Below are 18,145 nucleotides of genomic sequence, written 5' to 3'. Positions count from 1 at the left end.
GTATAATATTATATACAAGGTGATCCATTAATGTATACACAATTATTATTTTATAAAAAGTGTTATCTACTTTTCTTTAAATTATTATATTTTAACATAATTTTATCAAATGGCGATTGACGAAACGGCGTTTTCGATAAAAAAAAAAGGGTTTTATAATTTTTTATTGTCATCGTTTTTTTTTCTTTAATACCAACATACATTTTTATTTCCATATTCAGAAAAAGAATACTTTTCATGAGTCTTTCGATACGTAAAAATTTGATTTTCCAACGAATATAGACGGTATAGTATTAACTGTAATAAGTATTTAAGTTTATAAAAACTGACTAGAGTAACACTGGAGACTATCGAAAAATGTTTGTCTACAACTCTGATCATCTAATAATTCTAATCGTTAAATACTATTATAATTGACTTGCTATGGATACTAGTTTGAAGTTCAGAGTTTATATACCTATTGATAAGTAGTTACCTATGTACTTTTAAAAATATTGTACTTAAACTTTTAAAAGTTTGTTTTACAACGAATATGCTAAAAGAAAAAAAGGTAAGTGCAATTTAGATAAAGGTATAAGGACTTACATTTATCGCATTATAAATAAAATAAACCCGAAAAACATTGAAGGGCCGAGCATTCGGCATAATACACTTCGCGTTACCTTCGTCGTAGAACGTGTTGTGTAAATGACACGATCTGTAACACAAACGATCAAACGCAGTGCACATATTTATAATATTTTTCGCGTCTACTCGTTTCGAATTTATTAGGTACCTATAGTACATGCGGTCGCGTTTATGTCCACGCGCGCCCAAACACCCGAAAACCGGGTCTACGCGTTTGACGGAGGAGTGTAATGCATATTATGATTATTATAAATTTATCGAAAAGACGCCGGTATAGCATCTGTCGTTATGAGACCTGAATGAACACCAAGGTGATCTTCTGCGATCGTAGAGGTTAATTATTCGACTACTGCGGCGCAGTATGGATCATACTCGGCGTTCTTGAACGGCCCCTCATGCGATTTTCACCGCGAGCGCAGTAGACAGGTACGCGTTTGTCGTATCTCAGTCACTGATACGCCGTCGTCAACATTGTCAAAACCGCGATCGCAACAGAAACAACGACAAAAAAAAACACATCGCGACCGATAGGATAAAACGAACAGCCAAAATGGAAACAGGACAACGGCCCGATAACAGACCCTCGTCGAACGGTAAGCGCACAACATAATGCGTTTATTAATAATATATAATATTGTTTTTTTTTTTAATATTATTATATTACTAGTCGTTTAAATCGTATCGGTGCGACAACATCTGTACCTACTAATTATTTTAGTAACTCTCACGGCGGTACCGACAATAAATCAGATATAGCTACAACTATTATTGGTAGTAATGTTTAAATAAAATCTCATCTCGCGGTCCTTGCAGAACCGTTTTATTTTTTTAGAACCGGCGACAATAATATTATTATTGAATTCAATAAGAAATTGTATCGATGTCTCATGATTTTATAACACAGTAATAATAATTATGGGTATGTTTGTTGAAGAATTTTAAATCGTATCGTACTATAATATTGTGCACATACCTATCTTTTCTTTTTTTTTTTATATAGCAATAGTTGATGTCTATTTACCTTTATAGTTAATCGTAAATTAAAAAAGCAACATAAATCCCTCATAGTATAGTTATTACTAGAGACCGGAGTCCTTTGCAGTTGTATATTTTTATGACGTGTTCTAAATACTATAGAAAAAAGTTATAAATCCAAATAAAGAGATGTAGATTAATTTTAAAGAAGTTTTATTTCGCACAAAATTACACGTTTCAGATTTTTTTTTTTTATAAAAATTTACTAATTATTACTTTTATATAAATATTTTTGCCCCATGATATATATTATAAAATCTATCTATTTTATCACTGCAATATTATGTTATTACATGAAGTATTGGACTTTTATATCCAATAATACAATCTTATATAATATATCGATATACTACGAAATAATTCAGATAATAACAATACTACTACTTTTATTAATTATACATACACATACAGTACTACAGTATATTTTCAGCAGCTGTAGTCAACTAGTGTTCAATATATTAATTTTACAGAAAAAAACTTGGATATATAAATGATAATAAATTGTAATCAAATATTGTAAATCAGTTTATTATTATTTTATTTAAATTTAATATAATTAATTTTTTTTTTTAATTTTATATTTTAATAAAATACTTAATAGTTAATGCTAACTGGTAAATAATAATATTATAAACAATAAATAGCATTAAAAATAAAATTGGTATTGTACCTATATAATGAATAATCTGATTTTACGCAATTTTGCATATTTTTACAATTTAATTGCATGTTTTTTAGTGTTTGATGCACAAAAACCCGGTCTTTAGTTATTACTTAATTTCGTTCATGGACATAAACATCTGATTTTCATAAAGAAATTTAAAATGACGAAATTCAATCTACCACTCGTTATTTAAACCTTTGTTTTGAGAAATCGGTAAACTCCAATATTTTATAATACTAGACATTATCACATAATATTAAATTATAAAATAACTAATAAATAGAGAGATCATAACACTCTTTAATAGTGAACAGTGATGTACAATATTACACAATAATATTAAAGTTAAATAGCACAGCATTAAATATTTACAAGATGCAATCACTAATCAAAATCCTATTGTTAAATTTCTTTAATATTGATAAAATTTAATATAGTATAAACTATAATTTATAATTAATTCGTGTGAATTAAACCTAACACATACATAAATAGTGGAGTAGGTTAGTATAGTTAATACCTACATACTATAATATTATATTTTAAGTAAAAAACTGCTTACGAATTTTAATATTTTAATTAAATTAATTGTAATACGAGTACAATGAACGTTTTAAGCTTATAATTGTGCACTGTACTTCCAGTGAATTCGGTGACTATTTACTTAATTAACTCAAACAGATATACCTCATCTATACCTATGTCCTATATACATTATTATGAAATGTGAAAAACGTGTAGTTGTATCTGGCCCCGGTGCCTAAGTCATAATAATGTTGTTCAATATACAATTAGTTTATTAAATTAAAAGCATTTTTAGATTATAATACGAACTAACTTGAAAACTACGCAATAGGTTTGTACACAGTACGCATTACACGCTTACTATACGTTAAGATAGATATATTGAAAGTTGTTGAATGTCGAACCAGTTTATTGTCTTTGGTTGTCTTGTTTACCCTGGAAATACAAACTAGAAATGTTTTGCCTGTTACACTAACATTAAGACTTAAGTACTTTACAATATGTCTCCAATCAAATAATTATAATACAAATAAGTAATAATAATAATATTATTATGTGTTATTATAACTTATAACGTCAAACCACTTACTTCTATAAATATTTTAAATATAAACATATTATAGTACCTATTTCATGTATGTAATAATATTATAATGTTGATAACTGTATATAAATTGTGTATATAAATATATACTTAATTATAATGATGTGTTATATAATTATTTATATCTTATCTATAAATATATTTATACTTTTTAAAATGGCAATGAGTTAAAAAATATCAGATTTTTAAGAATATTAATTATTTTCTAAGTTACCAAAAAAAAAAAAAAATTGTTTCTATTAAAAATATTGTGCTAGGTTTAAATTTCGTATTTATTTTTATTTTGTGATTTGTTGTATGATTTTTAAGTTTAGAGTAAAAGAAAATTTCTGGAAAAGTAAATAATTATTTAGTTAAATTTTTAACTAGTTGATATTTTCTAAATAAAAAAATTTGCTATAGATAAGTTCGCACATATTACCTATCGGAAAACTTTGCATTACTCAAAATCTAAAACATAAGTAAAAAAAGTCGTTTAACAAGGCATTACTTGTGGAACAATAAAACGTTTTAATTAACACAGATGAAAATTATATTTTACCGATTCCAGTAAATAAGACTATATTTTTAAATAAAGACATTATAAATTTATTTAATCCGTATGTTTTAAACTTGACGTAATATGTACTTAGCATAAATACTAGAGTAGTTTAGTAAATCTAAGAATAAATACTTTAGGATTTAATAGTTTTATTTTAATTAAAAGAAACCCCAATTGCAAATAATGTTAACAATATAATATATATATATATATATATACAATGGTTGTTGGTTTTTTTTAATATAACTAATTGATAATATCTTTATTCATGCTCATTTATTTTGTGCACTTCAAATCTATATACACGCATTTGTAAAGAAATAAATAATTAGAAATAATTTCAAAATATTTGAAACAAAAATATAAAATGGATTTTATGAACAATTTGATGTTGAAAATAGTAAAGCAATGCAATTTAACGCACAAAGAGACTGGTATATACCTAACCTACTATAGGTATATGCATACCAGGTTCCCATGTATAGACATGTATTATAACGATGTAAAATTGAAAAACAAACAATTAAAATATAGGTAATATAAATAAATTTTTTTTTTACAATCGTTAGGATTTAAGCATATTGTTTGGCACTTTTCCTATACTTTTGAACTTACATATTAAATAATTATTTATTAATTATTTTTTATTATATAATAATATATTATTATTTTTTTTACGAACCATCATTAATTTTCAATAGGTACTTCCTAATCTATTCTATGGTTTACATGTTTTTTAAATCACATGTTTTTAATATTTCTTTGGTGAATGTATCTATTACTTTTTTATTGCTAATATTAATCGTTTTAAATTAGTATTTTTAATTAAATTTTTTATATTTAAAGTTAGCCCAATCATAGAATAGATAGATAGATACCTAAATGAACAAAAGCACTGGGTAAAGTCGATGCTAATACATTGAATACCTATCGTAAACATGTATAGGTAAGTTATAAATATATAAACATTATAAAGGTCATTAAGTATAAGCAATTCGACAAAGAAAAAGTAAATTTAGTTTTCATTTATTTTTAAAATGTTAGGTACGTATTATGTGGTGTTTTTTCGCGAAAGGTCGGACCCCGGAGGATTGGGTCCAATGCCGTTAGATAGATCGCCAATCGTATAAGGAGCAAGTATATATACACATTTAAGACCATCAGTATGTCCCCCTCGAGGCATATCCCGGGAGACTAACTTTTAATTTTCAAACAGTAACCGGCCCTGGCTGCGACTATATATATTATAGCAGTAACCAGTAAATGTTCAAAATACACTATTCTAATTTTTCTTTTCACAATATCGTCGAAACGAATAAAAAACCATTCCCTTGGGGTTATCGAGAAATATATATTCATATATTATTGTTTGGCACGGATGCCCACACACCCGATGAGGTTCTGCGAATTTTAACAAGAGACGGACATATTTTTTATCCCCAGTCGTATCGCAACAAACCCTCTATTCAGATTTCATTCATGTTATATATAAGGTCTAAACTTTTCCCCCGACTCAACCCTATGTTAAATATGTCATTTCTGATACTCACGCGAATATATTTATGTATAATATGATGGCTTGATGCTGTGTACATACGTCAACTCTATATCTCGTCCCTCACTTTTCAACTGATGTAGGTATGTATGTTTATTCAAACGTTTCAGTATCGATAACTATAAGTCTTCATTGAAAATCTCACGAGAACATTTTAAGTTTACACCATATTTTAAAATATAATCGAGGTATTACGTGTTTAATGGCATTATACTTGTGTTATTATACTCAATAGTTCATTACCTAATATTACTTATTAGGTATTGATTTTGTCATTTAAACAATGCCAAATTTAAATTAAATTTAAATTTTGCAATTTCATGAACCTGCTTAACAATAATATAAGTATCTTTCGATTCTGAGTGGACTTACCTATGAATATGTATTGATTTTACAATAATGTATGTGTTTTTTTGTCCTTCATCGCCTTTAACGAATGTTTTGATTTTCAACTTTGGAGGTGGCTCCTGGTTTAGACAATTGGATCTAGTTAATAATACTGGAGTAATTCAAAAACAAATACTCATATATAGTTTAAAGTCTTGCCAAATATATATAAATGTATATAATAGAATTTCCTGCATATAATATTATTTTCTAAATATTCTGAATTTTTTTTTTAACTATTTAACGACATTTGTTCAGTTTCTATTTTTTTTATGAATAGTGAGTTATAATAATGAGTTTTTTTCTATGAATATCGATAAAAAATATTTTGTTGAATAAAAATACTCAAACATGTTGTATAAGTTTTTTAGAAGTTGTTCATTTACCAATTAAAAAATATCAAAAATACATAATTAGAACATTATTTTATGAACATTTAAAATTAGAGTTTTGACGAAATTCGAAAAAATTTAAAAATATGCAAATTATTTCGTAGTTAGAAATCCTTAAAAAAAATATACTTTTAAGTATATTTAAATAAATTAATAATTTGTTACAATGAAAACCAATTTGGCTTAAAATTAACAACTTTATTTATCTGTTTTATTTTTTAAAGGTTTATGATTATTAACCAACAATATTATAATTTATAATATACTATATTATCATTATTTTTTTTTTAATTTATCTATAAAATAGTTTATTTGGGACTCTCATAAATAAATATGTCTCAAGAAGTAATTAAAGCATTTCAACAGAATAAAGTTAGATTGGTCTGTCAAAATGCACTTGGTTGAACAATTTTTAACATATTTTATAAAATATAATTAGAAATACAATCAAAATTTTACCTAAATAATAACTAGTTGTACGCCTATGTCAATTTATTGTTTTAATATTTTTGTATTAAACCAATTCGTTTAAAATGTTATATTATAAAACTAATTAAGACTTAAAGGATCAACAAAGTCAACTCAATAAACCTATTTCAGTCTTATAACATTTCAATATTTCATTAAGTCATAAAATTATTAATGTTATTGTTTTTCAGGAGTACGAACAGCATCAAACATTTTATTAGATTGTTTACCATTGATCACGAGAATTTTAGTAGGAATTCTTCATACGATATACGCATTCATCAACCTAGCATTTGCCAGCATATATCCAGTAGAAAAATCTTTAAAAGATAAAGTCGTACTTGTAAGTATATAAAATCCAAAACATAATAAAATTCATTATTAGCTAGGTAGTTTATGTCTTTTAATATATAAGAAGTACCTTACAAGTATATACATTCGAACATTTTACGACAATTACTTTAGACTGTTTAAATTACTTTAAAGAATTTAATTTTTACTGGTAACTAGATAAGTTCTACCTAAAGTTGTAATTTTTATAAACAATAATATGTTTTATTAAAATATACTTAAAAAAAATTAATTAATGATTTAATAATATTAATAGAAAGTTAAATTTTATTTTTACTTGTTAAAAAATCACGACGTACACAAGTATTATGTACCTATAATGTTTTATAACTTAATTTGTCGGAAAAATACTTACCTATCTATATTCTTTTTACAACATATTGTGGTTGACGTCTTATATAATCATCAATTACTACAATATGTAAATGTCTATATAATATAATAATAACATTAATATAACTAATTTATATTTTCCAACAATTTATAAACACTTATATTTTAAGTGTAATTATTTAAAAAATCGGAAGTGAAAATTTTAAATTCTTCGGTACATATTCATATTGCGTTGCGATTGTTAGCACGTACCTACATATTTTTGACGGGCAAAGTAGGTACATAGGAAATTTGTCGGTGTTAAGATTTGACCATAAAAATTTACTACACTTGTTTTAATGGGTAATAATAGTGACTAATTGATAATGTCACAACACTTATCGAATGTATCGTAACAAACGTGTTGAAACGTTCACGCCAACAGGTGACTGGCGCCGGCAGAGGACTTGGCCGGGAGATGAGCTACCAGCTGGCCAAGGAGGGTGCAAAAGTGGTGTGCGTGGACATAAACGCGGAAGGCGTCAAGGAGACGGCGGAAGTGATCAACGGCGGCCGGACGGGCGAGGACGCTGTAGCCGACTTTTACACGACTAACGTGGCCGAGCCGAGCCAGGTTAACGAACTGGCCAAAGCCGTGGAAGATAAATGGGGCAAGGTGGACGTGCTGATCAACAACGCGGGTATTGTGGCCAGCGCGCCTTTGATGGACACCACCGACGATCAAATCAAGCGCATGATCGACGTCAACCTGATTTCGCACTTTTGGGTGAGTATCGCAATCATATAACCAAAGTCATACAATCGCGTATAGTATGACAATATACTCTCCGCCGAAAACAGAAACGAATTTACCGCCCCTCTCCTCTAGTCACTTATACTTCGTCTTGAACGCAGGAGTCGATATTATATTTTTCCGTCGTATAATAAAAGGTTTTTATAATATCGTGAGCCGCAAACCCATAAGTCACCCCTCAGATAATTTAAGCTTTTTCCTTGTGCTAATCTATTTAATACTATATACACGCCGTATTGAACTCGCGGGTAACGACAAGACTGTTACCAAAACTAATAAAGCCAAAGTGCGAAAGATATAGATTTCCACGAGAATCCCTGCAATCGCTGTCGACGGTCAAATTATACTCATGCGGCGGTGCATATACCTATATAGAAAATATAGTTGGGTTACCTCAGATTTAAATATTAGGTTAATTAGATTCAAATGTTAAAAATCATAAGTATTACCCTTGTTGGGCCCCAGGAAAAAAACCGTCGTGTTTTAACACTATATTTTTATTATACTAGAAGCAGTTAATATTGTACCTAATAATTATTAATTTTTAAGTTAAAGTATAATAATATTGTGATTAATATACAAGTATAAAGTAAACATTAGGTAGTGAAAAATGTCGGACTCACCAACGCGGATTACTAATCTAGAGATTTTTACTAATTTACTGTATATATATATATATATATATATGACATATGTGTGTGTGTCTGTGGAAAAAGGTGAAAAATATGGATACTAACATCTCATCATTTATGACTCAGCAAAATAAATATTTTAATAGTGAAAAATAAAAAAAAATGTGTGGATTTTTACCCCGTTGTAACGTACATTTGATTTTGACATAATAAAATCTTAAAGTTACGCAGTAATTTAATTGCATAAATCAAATCTAGGACGCTAAAAATAGGTTACTTAATTTCCATACCTAGGTTATTGTTTTTCCAATTAATATACGACATTACATTTTTTATACTTTTTTCCTACTTGTATCAGTATATCACCAATTGATCTACTGTTTAATATTAATAAAATATTTTTTTACAACGTATCAATGATTTAAAATTAAATTACAATTTAACAAATTAAATTTTTGTATTGCATATTCGTTATATTATACATCTTACTTTTTGTTTATTAAAATATTAATAAAAATTATAAATAAATTATCAATTATCACTGCAAAATTAAAATCAAATATGAGATGTAATACAAATTGAAATTTTATTCTGCATGTTTTGCATCTTTCTCTATCATATTTTGACTTTTTTTAATGCATATTTTAAAATTTTAAATGCATATAAATCCGATCTTTAATTATTAGATACATAATCAAACGTCCATTTGGTAAATAATACCTATGTTTTATAACCTTTCGTTAAAAAACGACGTACTATGACACAACGAGTTCACATAATATGTTATATAAGTGTAATGTGGAAAATTAAATGAAAAATATTATAACTCGTAATTAATTGTGTACGCGGCAATTACATTAAATGCAATATTGTTGTGGAACTCGTTGTCGAAAAATAGGTAGATACGGGAGGTAGGTTTATCTACCTACCTCGCGGTAATTATATTTGTCATTAGTGCAAAGACAATTATATGATTATTTAACTATTATTATTACCGAGTCGCACGAAACTGTTAAATTAAATCGTTTAAACGCTAGCCTTTTCACAAATGGCAGAATAAATATAATACATGTATATGATGCGCGTCAGTCCGTGCGGCTATGTAGGTTCGCGTACAACTATATAATAGTTTTATGAGCCATTACTTATATTAGAGTATCTACGTGATATCGTGTGCGATGAGCCAAGTTCAAATGCTCATTATTCTATATTGCCGACAATCGTGATGACCCTGATCATTTTTTGACGGTATGTTTAAACCCAAACACGGTGTTAAAGTACCTATTTATGTATATTTTTCTTTCTTTAAAAAACACGATCGGATATTGAACCAAATACACAATCATCGACGGCCAAACAACAATGACGTGTTAGTGTGCTTATAAAAAAATCGTTAATAGCTACGGTGATTTTCGTCCGCCGAGAATATACCTACTTATATTTTTAACACCTTAAGTTACGAAATGTAAATTTTAGATGTGACAAAATTTAATGATGACCATCGTCTTGATAAGTACATGATATTTGTCCAATAAAAAGAAAAATAATAAATATTTTATTGTGGTGATCGTTTATCAATAAAAAAAACAAACATACATATTTAATAATAGGCACATTAAATAATACCAATAACCAATATAGGTGCATAGAAAAGTATTGTGTTTTGAGATATATTACCACTTTAATTTATTCGTAAATCACAATATTATTACTATTATTATATATCACGTAAACATAATAATATTTATAGTAGTAAAATACTATCTGTTCATTTTTAATCGTGATGAGAACTTTTTGTTGTCACCCTATCATAGCTTAATACATAATATAGTCAATATTATATAATGATCTGTCATTAGTAATTGTATAACAGTTCATAGCTGATAGGCACGCATTATAAAGTGCGTTTGTAATCATTGTAAACAGCAATGTACCTACTAATGTAACACTCGCACTTATATAGTTTTATATACGATGACGGACAAAATTTTTAAATTGAAAACCGATAACGTATGTCTACAGCTGTGATAATATTATAATTATTTGCAATGTTTATTGCCCACATTCGATGAGATTTCAGTTTTAAATTGATTACTCGAACACGTGTAAGTTTATAGCAGATAATATATTGGTAGATACCCATCTAAAGTCTCATCGCCAATAGGTGTACCGCACACGGCAGCTATATAACTACCTATATAATATTTTATTTAGAAACGCGGCAAGTCGTTAAAAAAGTCACGGTCATCGGTTAACAAATTCAATTAAATATATATTACGTAAAAGAACACTACTCTGTATACACGACTCGTGTACATAGGCACCCGCAAGGGGGGGGCAAGCTGGGGAATTTGCCCCCCCTAGCTTTTCAAAAATATGTTTTAAATTGAATGTTTACAGATAAATTACTATTTATTATATAACAAATCCTAACATTGCCCCCTCCTAAAAAAACTTCTGCGGGCGCCTATGCTCGTGTACCTATATATAGGTAGATATAGCATAGATATAGCATATATAGCATAGATATATATATCTGTTACGTACAATAATAATAATGATAATGACATGGTGCGTAATATCTGTTTACGAAGACGCCGCCTTAATAGCTTAATAACAAACTTTCAACTTTCAAGAGTAAATATCCGTGGTAAAATATCCCTCATATTGGCGGACATATCTTAATTGCCTTTTGGTGCCCACTATAGAGAGGTTTCACAGTAATAAATATAATAATATGTATATTATGTATAGCCCGATGGTGTTTAATCCTATGACGGGCTCGTATATAAAGTTTAACAGCACACTCGAGGAAGAGTGCCCGTCATGTATAATCTATACGTATAGATATGCCTTTGTAACCTTTGCTTAAATATCTATTTGTATATATGTAACGTGAACGAATAGAAAAGAAAATCGACGTATATGTTTAAAAAAAAAAAAATGACATTATATTATCTCGGAACATTACGCGGAACGCGATAAATATACATGGGGCGTTCCATTAAATTTACATTTCGAATGTAACACGTGACGTCCAAAACATAATAATAATATGTAAAACTCCCGCAACTGCAGTAGTAAAAACGTACCCACAGGAATATGATAAAAGCTCGCGAAACGGAAACGCTTACGAGCTCATTGCCGTAGAAACAAAACCACTATATATTATATATAATATACAGGTATCATCCGGATGTATTTAAATCCCAATGGTCGCATTCGAAACACACTCGGAAAATAAGTCTCGACGTTGCTCATAAAAGTATACGGTTTCCCGTAATTTTGAATATGGGGTCATAAAACGAAACCACGCGCGTCTCCGGTACGATAACTTTCGGACACGACTTTCGGAACGAAACGTTATGTTCACCTATTATATCCTATATTATATTAAAACGCACGTTTACAACTGTCGTTAAAATATCTATAATATATGAATGGAAAACGATTCGCTTCCGTCCGGTGTGCGCGTGCGAAAAAAAATAACGATATACTTGCTATAATATTATATAAGTCGAATAAGCAGAATACTTCCCCCCCACGAGTACTACACGACCGATTATTTTATAATAACATATATGTATAAGTACGAGTGAATTATAATCTCCGCAACGCGTGCTCGTGCCTGCATGTACCATTTAGTCGATGTACTGCGTGCATATGCGTCGTAAATTAAAAAAAATATTTTAGCAATAGGTACTCGAGCGTTTCCAAAACATGGGTACTTTTTTGTGCGTGTAATTTATGATGTACAACTGTGTACAACTTCCTAAACAATTGTATATAAGTAGACCAGTACAGTTGAACAGGTGTTTCTTTAATTTCAATAAAATAACAATAAATCGTTTGAAAAATAATAATTATTTTTATTTAATATTGTACTCATACTTATTGACTATGTATTTTTGATAATAATTTAATGACGCAGTAAGAATAACCTATGAAAAACCTTGCATAAATTGTAAAGCTTTTTAACCAAATAAATATCGACATAATATTCATTTAAAAAAAATTTTAAAAGTTGAAAATATATAACGTTTATAAATATAGTTTAAAAACCACTAGAAACAATTTAAAAAATAATTTTATTAAGTCTATAAAATGGCAATATCAATAATTAATAAACATTTTAAAATCTACTTTTATTTTTTAGACATAATTAATGCAGTTGAAAAATTTAATAGTTATTATACTTAATAGTTTTAATAAATTTAATATTTCAATTCAATTTAATATCAAAAACCACTTTCGAAAATTGGGGCATTTGTACTGTTTCAAAAGGTGATCAAACACAAAAAAAAAAGTCATACACACATCATTGTAAATTCAATACATTCATCGTCTCTCGTTCTCAGAATCTAAAAACCGAGAGAAGCATAGCACTGTAATGGACGAGTAAAATTTTGAATTCAAAAAATCATTGCAAAAGAAAAAAATATTCCTCGCTGTACTGCTGTACAATACCAATACATTTCACTGCTCCGCCCTGTAGAATCTAAAACAACTAATTTGAACAAAAACTCGAGTAGAGAACAATAGATGATTTGTATAAATCGATTGATGTTTTATAGTTATGAACAATATGGCTATTATACTGATAGGGGTATATTCATAAAACTCGTCATTCTTTAATCCTTTGTTCGTTTAAAGGGGAAATAGTCCGCCCTTGTCCCTCCTATAAATACGCCTCTGTCCATACTGTATTTGAGTTTGGTAAAAGTTTATCTTCTGCACTTAGAATACCGGAGTCGGTTACCAACAACTCGCGGTCGAGGTTCCATAAAATAACATACTTAGATGTGTATCTATACGGAAAAATAAAATTTATCTATATACGAGTAAATATATAGTATTCTTATTTTCTTTGTGCATATAGTCAACATAAAAAAGTTTGTATGGCAATTTAAAATAATAATAGTCGGCTTTTAACCCTTATTTTTGTTTTCGAGTTCTACGTTTGCTAGGTACACCTATATCGGACACGCAATCGGAATCAAATAACATAATATTATCTACGCATACCTATACCTATTTATAATATATCTCTTGAGCCAATATTGTTCAACATTTGAACTACATATATATACCATTTACATCCGTCATTATTTTATGCCCCTCGACCAGTTTAGTTCCGCATTACCCGATCGTTTTGCCCAGACAGTATTATTTTTAATTTGTCTTTTTTCTATATTTTCAGATGATACGCGCCTTTTTGCCGGCCATGCAGAAACGCAACGAAGGTCACATCGTGGCAACGTCCTCGGCGGCGGCGTTCACGTGTGCGGCTAACATCGTGCCTTACGCAGCCACCAAATACGGTGTCACTGGTAAGACTATCATAATAAGTCTTAAGTTAACTTTTACTCATAATATGCCCATTACCTGTACAGTTATAATAGTTATATATTATGATACGATAATGAGTAAGAACTAATGGGACATTTCGACATTTGGATATTTTATCGAATTGATAAATGGTTCATTTTTTTTTTTTTTTTTTTGACACTAAAAAATAAAACAAGGAGCTAACTGCTACTTTGTATTATTATATTTTATTGTGCGCGTGATTTATGCTTAACTTTTTTTCCGTCTGTGCAGGTTTGATGGCCAGTTTCAGAGAAGAACTCAGGGGCAACCCGTCAAACAACATAAAAACCACTACTGTTCACCCGTTCTTTTTGGACTCAGCCCCGATAAACGTCAAACACTGGGAAGTCAAGTGAGTAAAATATATTATGTTATTATATCCATACAATTATTCAGCTATATACCTATGGCTGCAACAAAGTGCTGGTATTAGTGGTATTGCATTTTTTGGTTTTTGTATAAACTGAAAATTAACTCTATCTGCACTTTTCAAGACTACATAATACATCTCAATAATGACTTGCAGTCTTATGCCTAACGGCTACTTTTTTTAAGACTTAGAACCCGAATTATTCCGATACCTACCTTGGACACACCGGAAATGGTGACGAATCCCAATAGATTTATCTGGAAATATAACAATGAATAAAATTAATGATATTGAACCAAATTAATACATTTTAAACTAAGGAAAATTGAAAATGAACTTCAGTTTATTAGTGACTATATATAGTGATTAATAGTGCCTATATACTTCTTTAATCGTAATCTGTAGAATATTATTTACACCTAAAATAGTATTGATTATCACCAAAGAATACTCATGAAATATGTAATAGTTATTAATAAAATATAATAGTTACCATACTAGTTTTTTTTTCTTATAAGTTTCCAATTTCAGTTTTTTAAATTCTTATAAGTTATAATAATATAGACAATGCCTAGATACATTTTACTTGAGATTTTGTCAGACATAGCTGAGTAATAATTGAATAACATTAATCAAAGCTAACTTTTATTGTTAAAAAAGGTCAGTATTGCCAATTGTTTCGATTCCACAAGTTGCCCAAGCAGCAATTCAAGGCATTAAAAGAGAAGACGCCATTGTAACCGTTCCAGAATCGTTAAGACTGAGCATGCACATGTTATGGTAAGCATTTAGGCAATTATAAATAAATAAATTATACTTAAGTATTATTACGAAATAGTTAAGTAAGGCAGATAGTGAATAAAGACTAATGAGACCCGGACAATAACATAACAAACTCAATTTTAGTTAGGACATGACACATTAACACATTAAAGTAAATAATAAACTTTTATATCTAATATCTACCAATAACCATGTTATAAAATTTAACTTTTTTTAAATTTCCTTAAAAACTATAAGATACCGAATCTAGAAATTTAAAATTTATTATCATATCTAACCATTTAGCTGAATAGCTTTCCATTTTTTTTCCATTTACGATTTACAAATTGTCATAAGACATTATTGTAAAATTCTATAAATATTCCAAAATATTTAGTAAGATAAAATATGGTAAAATTTTAAGTTTATCGGCACATTTCAATCAAAACTGTATATTAATATTAATACAGAATACTGTGGTTAAAAAAAAAATAGTCTACTGGGTAGTGTCTTAACCTATAAATTATATTACCTATTCGTTTAAAATCATCTAGTTAAAAATAGTTAACATTACCTTATGTCCTTATATTAATTTAATAAATAATATTATTTGATAACATATTATGAGTATTATTATACCACATAAATATGATTTAAAAAAAATTGTATTTATTTTATATTTATCTAACTATTATAATATAACATGTTAATAATTGTTTTGTTTTTCAGGATGTTGCCACAGAAATCAGCTGATTATTGGCGAGATACTTTTGCTTCAAAAATCGATAAAGCTTAATTTGTTTTAAACTTATATTATTGAATTGAATAACTTAAAAATTAAAATATTTGTTGTATTGTGTATATAAAATGTAATTATAGGCATCATAAAATTTGTTCAACAAGTATTGGTACGTACATAATATAATTAAAGATAACTACAGATATTTGTGAGTGCTAGTATTGTAGTATCAATTCAAAATTTTAAAATTCAATTCAGTTCTCCATTTATTTATTTCATTGAGTAAATATTTAGTAGTATAGGTACCCATAATACCAAATTTACTTACTCACTATATTTATATTTTATATTTTAAGTCACAATGTATGATTATAAATACTAAAATTATATTTAAAAAATACCTGTAATAATTTAATAGTTAATATTATTATAAACTTTTTACAATGTTGTTTGTAATTTTTTTTTAACTTTAATTTTTATTAATAGCGAATACCTTGAACATAAATACCTACGTCCTATGTACCATTTCTATCCATAGTCAATACCTAGTCATATAGGTACCTACTCATATAGCCACCAGCCACTTATAAATTAGCATATTGGTGATATCTACATGAATATGGTTATAGTAACTATACGTACTAACAACCTACCTATATTAGTGGTTAGCCATTTTTTTATTATTCAAATATCGAATGTTTTACAGGCTAAAAATACCTAGGTAATAAATTGCCGGGTTTTTCTTTAGATTATTGATTTATAAATAATTTTTTTTCTTTTCTTCCATAAGTATTGTGAATAATGATGACTAATGTATGACTACCTATTAAAAAAAGAACGAAATTAAATAACAGTCTTCTTCTATACAGTATGAATCGAATACCTCGTCATTGGGTAGGTCACTGTAGACCACTACAATTGTGTTAAATTTGTATTCAATGATAAATCATTGAATACAAAATACTGTTCTAAGTGAAGATAGCCTGTCAGCCTACCAGGCACGGCGCCAAGGGGGGGCAAGGTGGGGCTCTAGCCCCCCCAGAAAACAGATCAGCCCCTTCGCCAGCCCCCCCACTAAAAAATATGTACGATAGATATTGTGTAAAATATCAATATTTAGCTTATATAATATATTTGTCACAACTAAAAAAATTGAGGAATAAATTAAATTTATTATTTGTCTAATAAGGAAAAAATTTACTACAATTTCAATAAAATGTGTTTTGAAATTTGTAAAATAAGAAAAAATCTTTTATTTATTTTTTATTACCTTTATTGAGTACTAATTACTAGATGAAAATGAACAAATAAACGTATCCCAAATCATTGCATTAAAGATGATTGAAACAAATTGTTCATTACTAAACTCAATTACTTTAATTTATATTTATGAAATGTAGGTAAGTAAAAGAAACATAATTATTCATTCACAAAGGTATGTAATATTAAAGTCATAAAGAACTTATCATTTTTGTGTATCATGTCATCATTATGAATATAGTTGTTGAAGGTCTGTGATTAGACATTTTATTACATAAGGTACAAAAAAAAATATTTGACATTATTCTTAAAACATTTTTAACTATTCAAAAGTTTGTACCTATATATTATCTGTTTAGACTCTTAGAGCATACAATATAAAACGTATGTACTATAAAGATAATAGCTATATTATGTTATATGATACGAAAATATTTATATTTCATTAAAATAACATCAGTATTTGTTGAAAAATTTTAGCCCACGTAAAAAAAATATTTGCCCCACTCTGCCTCCCCAGGAAAAAAATTCTAGTGCCGTGCCTGCAGCCTACATTACGTCATTACAATGTAAATCCATAAATACATAATATTATAATAGGTATCAAATGATGAATTAATATTACTTTAATAATAATTTATTTCACAATTATAGTAATATGCAGTAGGTAGGTCGAATTAATGTTTACAGATAACAATATAACATTGTATTTAATAATATCATTGTGTTTATATAAT

At 28.1% G+C, this 18,145-nt stretch overlaps 1 protein-coding gene across 1 annotated transcript; it reads left to right on the top strand.

Annotated features, from left to right (window-relative positions):
• Positions 1-995: 995 nt before the first annotated feature.
• LOC114121263 (estradiol 17-beta-dehydrogenase 11-like) lies at positions 996-16,593 on the top strand. Its single transcript, XM_027983518.2, has 7 exons — positions 996-1,220; positions 6,990-7,141; positions 7,907-8,248; positions 14,108-14,237; positions 14,509-14,629; positions 15,308-15,427; positions 16,139-16,593. The coding sequence occupies exons 1-7, from the start codon at positions 1,178-1,180 to the stop codon at positions 16,203-16,205; spliced, it is 975 nt and encodes a 324-aa protein (XP_027839319.2). The 5' UTR covers positions 996-1,177; the 3' UTR covers positions 16,206-16,593.
• Positions 16,594-18,145: the final 1,552 nt, after the last annotated feature.

Source organism: Aphis gossypii, chromosome X, assembly GCF_020184175.1.
Source record: "Aphis gossypii isolate Hap1 chromosome X, ASM2018417v2, whole genome shotgun sequence".
Classification (NCBI taxonomy): Eukaryota; Metazoa; Arthropoda; class Insecta; order Hemiptera; family Aphididae; genus Aphis; species Aphis gossypii.
This window is presented reverse-complemented; position numbering and strand designations above follow the sequence as displayed.